The sequence below is a fragment of the Miscanthus floridulus genome, chromosome 8, assembly GCF_019320115.1.
Source record: "Miscanthus floridulus cultivar M001 chromosome 8, ASM1932011v1, whole genome shotgun sequence".
Lineage (NCBI taxonomy): Eukaryota > Viridiplantae > Streptophyta > Magnoliopsida > Poales > Poaceae > Miscanthus > Miscanthus floridulus.
Window position 1 is genome coordinate 53,137,097 of NC_089587.1, and position 8,649 is coordinate 53,145,745.

The window sequence follows — 8,649 nt, forward strand, 5'->3', positions numbered from 1 at the left end:
AGGAGCGGCACGTCCGAACCCTGTGGCCTGTTCCTGTTGCGGCGTGGTCGTAGGAGTGATCCGTCCTTGAAGTACGGGGGCGGCGTGGTTGTCCCCATCAGATCCTGTGCGTCGTGGGAGCCCCGGGAATGTCTCGGAGCGGACGTGGCGGCGAACGTGCAAGCCGTGGTGGACAGATTGTGCGCGAGGCTGAGGCCCGGTCGGTGCTGAGGCTTGTACTGCGGTGGGGGGTCTCGGTAGGCACGAACCCCGAGATTGCCGAGGCCCCGATGTACAGTGCCGAGGCCTTGAGCGGGCGGCGGGTCGTGGGTGCAGCGTTAGGACACAGTGGCCGGTAACCCCGGTCATACCCTGCCCCAGGCGCTGATCGTGGACACAGTGCTGGGACACAGTGGCCGGTAATCCCCGCCGTGCCCTGTCCCGGCCGGTATGGCGCTGATGCGACTTCGGGTCGCGTCGGCCATTCTGTGACGTTGAGCCACTGTCCGGCTGAGATTGCGGGAGTGGTTGAAAGTATTAATGAGACGTGACTCGCTGTCGGGAGGGTCGGCCGAGGCAGGGGGTGATGGACCGCGGACGAGCCGGCCTCGAGCGATACGGAGAATGAGGCCTCGTGCGAGACTGGAGATCAGGCTCCTTGCCGAGGCCTCTCGTGAGAGGCCTCACGCGATACGGAGAATGCGCCTCCTGCCGAGGCCTTTCGTGGAGAGCCTCGGGTGAGGCGGAGGTGGTGTTTCCTGCCGAGGCCTTCCCGGGGGGGGGGGGCCTCGTGCGAAGCGGAGTTGGCGTCAGGATGCCGAGGCCTCCTGCTCGAGGCTCGAAGCGAGGAGGGGGAGGACCCAGTGGGCTCGGTCACGGTGGAGGAGGGGCCCACAACTTACCTTCTTGCTTTTATTATTTTTAGATGAGACCTTGGCAACCCGTTTGATGTTTTGCTGGGGGTACCCCATCCTAAGGTACCCGACAAGACGTGCTGCTCAAAGTGACCGAACACTCCACCACTGGAGTCCGATCATTTCCAGTAAGGTACTAGAGGTGGTTTTTCTTGACCGGATGCGTCTGGTCCATCAAGACCAGACGTTTCGGTGCGTTCGCTCCTCCTTCTCTTCTCAGCGCGTCGCCACGTCAGCGAGACCGGACGATGAACAGTGTTCAACCTAAGTCCGATCGATCAGCGTCTCCAAAGTCCAGTCATCCAGACAGAGACAACCTCATTGCTTCACTATTGACCAGACGCTACTCCTAGGGTTCGATCACCACGTGACCAGCGTCCGGTCGCTATTTTACAGTGATAATCACTTCCTTCACCTCACTAACTTCTCCACCCTTTCTCAAATATGTCAACCACTAAGTATATCACCTTGTGCACATGTGTTAGCATATTTTCACAAGCATCGTCAAGGGTGTTAGCACTCCACTAGATCCTAAATGCATGTGCAATGAGTTAGAGCATCTAGTGGCACTTTGACAACCGTATTTTGATACGAGTTTTACTCCTCTTAATAGTACGGCTATCAATCCTAAATGTAATCATACTCGCTAAGTGTCTCAATCACTAAACCGAAAAGCTCCTATCAATTTCACCTTTGCCTTTAGCTTTTTGTTTTTTTTTCTTTCTTCTTTTACAAGTCCAAGCACTTGATCATCACCATGGTACCACCATCATCATGATCTTCACCATTGCTTCATCACTTGGAATGGTGTTACCTATCTCATGATCACTTAGATAAATTAGGTTAGTACTTAGGGTTTCATCAATTCATTAAAACTAAACTAGAGCTTTCAAACACCCCAAGCGACACCCCCATGTGATACCCCAAAACTTTACACCCTGAAACTAAACCAGGCCTAAGTGAACATAACTAAATACACCATAGAACATCACCAAATATATTATAGAACATCGTATATATATTACGTGAACATCAATAAATACACCATAGAATATCACATGTATACTTCATGAGCATCACAAAAAATATAATAGAACATCACATGTATACTACGAGAACATCACACAAAACATCATAGAGCATCACATGTATACTATGAGAACATCACATGTATACTACGCAAACATCACAAAAAATATCATAGAACATCATATCTATACTACGAGAAGATTATATTTATACTACGTGAAACATCACAAAATACATCATAGAATATCACATGTATACCATGTGAACATAAAAAACATCACAGAACATCACATGTATACTAAATGAACATCACAAAAATATCATAGAACATGTCATTATATACCACGTGAACATCATAAAATACATTATAAAACATCACATCTATACTATATAAATATAGCATCTTATGGAATATAGAAAATAAAAAATTAAACATGAAAAAAATAATTAAAGTAAAATAGAAAAATAGAAGATAAATAAATCTATAGAAAACGGAAAAGGAAAAAGGAAGAAATAGAAAAGAATAAAATATAAAATAAAATAAAATGAACATAATAATTAATTATAGTAAAAGCAAAAAAAAGTAATATAAAATAATATAAAAATGAAAAGAATAATAAAAATTCACATTAAACAAAAAATGATGAAAGGAAATAAAAAATAATAATAAAAGGAAAGAAAAGAAAAGAAAAACAAAAAAGAAATAAAAGAAACATAAAAAATTTAAAAATAATAAAATAATAAAAATCACATAGAATAAAAAAATAAATATAAATAAAAATGAAGCACGAAAAAAAATAAAAAGAGAAAAGAAAAAAGAAAAAGAAAAGAAATGAGAAGAATAAAAAAAGGAAAAATATTGTACCTGGTACTTCCATGCCGCGTTGCGTACCGTGATTCCCGTCGTTCCACGCGCCGCGGATTACCACGCGCCGTTCGGTGGAAGGATCCAGTCAGACCGTTCGGATCGAAAGAATCCCGGTCCTTAAGTCCTTGCAATTTATGTACCCAATTCTGCACTTCCCTTTTGGTCACATGATGATCGCGTGACATCCTTGTTCCGTGATTCTTCCGACCTTGAAAAACTGTTTCTTGTTGTCTTGTTGCTCTTCCAAGGGCTAGTTTGGATGCCAAAATTTTTGGCAAAACGCTACTGCAGCGTTTTCGTTGTTATTTGATAATTAGTGTCCAATCATAGTCTAATTAGGCCTAAAAGATTCGTCTCGTGGATTTCGTCTAAACTGTGTAATTAGTTTTATTTTTTATTTATATTTAATGCTTCATGCATGCGTCCAAAGATTCGATATAACGGGGAATCTTAAAAAATTTGGTATTTTGAGGTGCAACTAAACAGGGCCCAATTAACAGAGGACTACGGTGCCACGCCGCCGCCGATGAGCACTCTAGGAAGCCGGGCGATGTCCATCGGCTTCATCGTCATGCCGCTTTCTATCAGCGTGGGCATCCACTTCGGCGCCGATGGCTTTGGCTTACTTAGCTTCATGGGGGTTCTTGCCGGCACCAACCTTCTCACCGTCGGCATCCGCATGGCTGACCACCCCGCGCCCACCTTCCCTGCGGTGTTCGGCGATGCACGTGCTCCCACAACGTTTGTGCGCCGCAACACCGCCGCCATGGGGCTCATCATGACTTCCTGTGCAGCCACAGTGGTCTCCGGCGAGTTAGATCCCATGCTCTATTTGGGCATGTTGGCTGTGCTCCTGCTCGGGGTCTCCATGATCAACATCGGAGCTCGTGGTGAATAACCGGTCCTCGATGCACTGATGCTTGATTGATTCCTAAAACCACTCCTTTCCCTGAAGCCCTGAATTGCCAGTCTGAATTGTCGTCGCCGCCGCTGCAACTGCCCGTATCATCGACCGAGTGAAGTGCCACCACCACGCCGCTGCAACTTCCTCTCTACAACCGTTTCACCGTGCTTTCCAATTACCGACCAATCAATCTAGAAACAATAATGATATTGTACGAACGTCTATCCCGTCCGGACGGACCCGCACACGGGAACAACTCGACTGAGCGTCCATGCCCCCCACGCCTTATCCCATCGCGCCCACTCGCTCGCTCCGCTCTCCCGCTCTACCACGCTCCTCCACTTCCACTCTCTGTCGCGCCGCACACCATTCTCCAGGCCAGGTCGCTGCCGCCCCTCCCTTCGTCATTCCCCCTTCTGCAACCTCCATGCAACCCCCACCGGAGACGAGGACAACGATCGCGGCTCCGACGAGGTAGGTCGGTTCTTCTCTGTATCTAAGCCTTCCTCCTCCTCTGGATCTGAGGAATGCGACAGTGGCTAGGGTTCCAGCGAGCTCCGAGGTCCTATTCCAGAGCTCGAAAGTGATGGACCAGGGGTTGTTTTGTACGCTTTTTTGTTGTTGTTTCTCTCATGTTGCAATGGGTGTTTTGGGGTATTGCAACAGATGATTTTCAAATGTTGCAATGTGATTTTTTAGGTCGTTGCAACAGATGTTTTTGTGATGTTGCAGTACTAGTGCTTGAGATGTTGCGGTACATAATTTTTGATGTTGCGGCAAATTATTTTCGTTGTTGCAATTTGATGTTGTAGTTAATGTTTTTCGATGTTGCACTACATGTTTTTCGATGTTGTAGTACTTATTTTTCGATGTTGCAATTAAGGTTGAAAACGTTCCGACCCGTTCCGTTTTCTACTTTATGTCCGTTTTCGTATTTGTGGGATCCCGTTTTACGGAAACGGGAAAGGGGTTTTTCCGTCCGTTTCCGCGAGATCCCGTTTTTATCCATAATTGACCCGTATTTATTTCGTTTTTCATCCCGTTTTCAATCTATGTGAGATATGTCTAGAAATTGATATGTTCATAAACCTACTAATCACAAATTATGCATGTTAACATGTTAACACATGGTATACTAGTGAATATTGGACCGATAATTTCGTACGTGTATATTATTTGGTGACTTTGTTCATGTATACTCAAGAATATTTGATCATGTTATTCTAACTGATTTTTCCGGCTCTCTATCTGTATTTGTCGGGTTCCGTATTTTCGTATATCCCCATCCATTTTTAATTTCATTTTTTTTTTCTGAACCCGATCCCGTTTCTGCTAAAAATATAGAAACGGAAATGGGAGAGGAGTTTTTTCGCCCGTTTTCGTCCGTTTTTATCTCTAGCTGTAATACATTTTTTCGATGTTGCAGTACATATTTTTTGATATTGCAGTGCATATTTTTTAATGTTACATTACATATTTTTTCGATGTTGCAGTATTTATAACCCGATGTTGCACTAATAATTTTTCCATATGTTTTTTACAATGTCGTAGTTGAAGTGTTTCAGGCTCCTTTTGGACAGGGGTGCCTTGGGAGAACGGGGGACAGGGACGCCGTGGGGAGCGAGGGACAGAGGCGGCAGAGACGTGGCAGAGTCTCGTCAGAGCGAGTTCTTCGACCAATGAATCGAAAATTGACAGGAAACTGACGGCTCTGGCGCCACAGAGTCTCCTACTACAAGGGGGGGTGCTTTTCATTGGAGCCCATACCGAGGCCATGTTTAGATTGCAAAAAAAATTGCAACCCGATAAATAGTAGCGCTTTCGTCTTATTTGGTAAATATTATCCAATCGTGGACCAACTAAGCTCAAAAGATTCATCTCGTGATTTCCAACTAAACTGTGCAATTAGTTATTTTTTTTACCTACATTTAATACTCTATACAAACGGCTAAAAATTAATGTGATGGAAAGAGAGTGAAAAAACTTAGAATTTAGAGATATCTAAACAAGGCCCGACAAGTAGAAGGTTTCGAGTGCGTAGGCGGCACGCCAGCCTCACACGTGCGTCTGCCGTGCAGGCAGGAATGGCGGCGTTTTGCGGTGGCCGTGGGCGCGAAGCCCGCTCTGTACAGAGTACCGACGCTCGGCCCAACAGACGCCGCGAGTTCACGCGTTCGCCTGGCGCGTAGGTGCCGGACCTGCAGGTCGACGTCGATCGCCGCATTTGGTTGGAGAATTGGGGACGATACGGACGTGACCGAATCGGTGGCTTGGAACGTGGCATTCGAAGACGCACCTCCGCACGGACGCATCCGCGGTCCCGCCGGCCCGCGCCGTGAGTTTTCTCTATTCGTGTGCGTCGCGGGTGGCGGCAGCCTCCCGCGGTCCCGGTACACCTAAAGTTATCCCCTGGGTCTGTCTACCAAGCTGCCAGGCTACTAGACCAGACAACGTTGGGCCATGTTTAGTTGCACTCCAAAATACCAAATTTTTCAAGATTCTCCGTCACATCGAATTTTTGGACGCATGCATGAAGCATTAAATATAAATAAAAAATAAAACTAATTATACAGTTTAGACGAAATCCACGAGACGAATCTTTTAAGCCTAATTAGACTATGATTGGACACTAATTGCCAAATAACAACGAAAACACTACAGTAGCGTTTTGCCAAAAATTTTGACATCCAAATGGTGCCTTGATCGCTGGATGGATCCAATCACCAAATTGGCTCTAATAAAACAAACATGGGCTAACAACCAAAACCAACCCGTTTGCGCAACTTTGACGGAGATTGGTGCCCTTTTCTTTTCAAGTCCTGCTTGCTTTTGCAAATGCTCCTGTCTGGATCATCATCTGTTAGTGAACACTCGGGCTAGTGGTGGAATGGGGGACCCCGACGCGGCAGGGGCCTGTGCCCACGTTTGCGCCGGCACTCGCCGTCGGCAGCGAAACAGGCCGGCCAGACGGCCCTTCTCCAGCCGTGCTGACGGCACGAGTGTGACGTCATAGCTGGAGGCCGCACAAGACGTACTACTACGCCACCAGTCCGCCTTATGTATAGAGAGAGCCAACCTCGCCGCTTGCTGCAACGCGCCTCTCCCTCTCCGGTGTCTTGTCTGCTCCCTCACGGCCCTCTCCTTCCGTTGCGTTCCTCTTCTGCGGCCGGAGGCCGGCAAGTTCTTCCTCGGTGAGAGCAGAGCAGACACGGGAAGCTCCGCACCCCGCAGCATCAGCATCGCGCTCGCTCGCGGCTCAGCTCAGGCCCTACACGTCCTCACTCCGTCGATCGGTAACGTTCCTTAAACTATTGCATGCCAATTTTTATTCGCCTCAAAATTTGTCCCACGGATTATTTCTGTCAAGAGATGGGATTTCGTTTAGTGTGCCGGTCGACCGGACGGTTGGTCTCTGTTGTAGTACAGTTCTCTACAGCGTCGGAACTGTCCTTCTCATCAGTCCTTACAAATTCTTCACCCAATTCTGCACTCCCCCTTTCGGTCACATGACGATGATCACGTGACATCCTTTGTTACGTGGTTCTTCCTCCGACCTTGAAAAATGTTTCTTGTTGCTCTTCCGATTAACAGAGGACTACGGTGCCGCGCCGCCGCCGCCGATGAACACACCGGGAAGCAGGGCTATGGCCATCGGCTTCACTGTCATGCTGCTTTCTGTCAGCGTGGGCATCCACTCCGGCGCCGACGCCGGCGCCTTCGGCTTACTCCTCAGCTTCACGGGGGTTCTCGCCGGCGCCAACCTCGTCACCGTCGGCGTCCGCATGGCCGACCACCGGGTGCCCACCGTCCTGGTGGTGTTCGAGTTCGACGGTGCACGTGCTCTCGCAGCGCTCATGCGCCGCAACATCGCCGTCGTTGGTCTCGTCATGGCTTCCTGTGCGTTCACGGCGGTCTCCGGCGAGGCTGGCCCCGTGCTCTGCTTTGCCATGTTGGCTCTGCTCCTGCTCGCGGTCTCTCTCATCAACATCTGACCTCGTGGTGAATAACTGGTTTTCAGTTCTTGAATGCATTGATACTGAAACCACACCGTTCTCTGAAGCCCTGAATTGCCACTATGATCGGAAATGCATTGATCCTGAAACCACACCGTTCTCTGAAGCCCTGAATTGCCACTATGATCGGAAATTAGCCATTGCCGCCGCAGCTGCCGTTGCCACTGCCCCTGCATCTGTCTTAAACCTGTACTATTGCGAGAGAATCTCTGTCATGTGCTTTTGTTGGATTGTAAGCGTTTTTCTTTCCTACTTGCCATGCATATTGCAATACTGTTCCTTTTGAAAGACGATGTAAGTTAGTAAACTGTCTGTGAGCATTTGATCAAAAGCAATCGTGTCTGTAACTTGAACATCCTGTTTTGAGTATGAATGTCTGTTTTTTCATATGTCCTAGATTTGATGAATGAAATGTCACTGAACTAAGCATCCATTACGAGATATTATCAGAGCACTCTGTGTTGCTCAGTGTATTTTGGCCACGAGTTGCTATCTGGAGAGAGAGTAGTTGAGAAGTTCAAAATTCAAATCCTATTCAGGGCCACTGCATATTGTGCTACTAGCAAACCTGACGCCCGACACACTAAACAAACCAAGCCAACGATTCTATATATCCAAAGACCAGAACCCATACGTACACCACACACATGCCGGATTATTCCCCGTTAAATCTCAGATCACATCCTCCTTTGGCTGCTTCAGTCCACTCAGCATCGGACAAGACTACACACGGAGCACCCGCAGGATAACCAGAAACAGGCTGCCCAAAAGCACAGCGGCGGCGAGCCCGTTGACAGCCACGGAGCAGGCGCCAATTCCGACGAACGCGAGCAGAAGGCGCAGGTATTCGCCCACCATGCCGTCGTACCCCAAGCCGATGCTGTGCCGCGGAGCGCACGGACATTTCCCTCGGCGTGCCTGGTACACGGGATAATCTCCTGC

The 8,649-nt window shown here is 47.8% G+C and overlaps 1 protein-coding gene across 1 annotated transcript; it reads left to right on the forward strand.

The window, feature by feature from the left end:
* Window positions 1–3,340: 3,340 nt before the first annotated feature.
* On the forward strand, window positions 3,341–8,336 carry LOC136469071 (uncharacterized). The gene is made up of 3 exons (XM_066467402.1): window positions 3,341–3,680; window positions 6,760–6,987; window positions 7,286–8,336. Exons 1-3 carry the CDS (start codon window positions 3,341–3,343, stop codon window positions 7,684–7,686), a joined length of 969 nt encoding a protein of 322 aa, XP_066323499.1. The 3' UTR covers window positions 7,687–8,336.
* Window positions 8,337–8,649: the final 313 nt, after the last annotated feature.

What these genes read in the sequence shown, in the direction of transcription:
- LOC136469071 (XM_066467402.1), top strand. Translation starts at nt 3,341, where the DNA reads ATGTCCATCGGCTTCATCGTCATGCCGCTTTCTATCAGCGTGGGCATC. An exon ending in GATCAACATCGGAGCTCGTG is followed by an intron (nt 3,681 to 6,759) that starts GTGAATAACCGG and finishes CCTTATGTATAG; the next exon opens with AGAGAGCCAACCTCGCCGCT. An exon ending in CGTCCTCACTCCGTCGATCG is followed by an intron (nt 6,988 to 7,285) that starts GTAACGTTCCTT and finishes TCCGATTAACAG; the next exon opens with AGGACTACGGTGCCGCGCCG.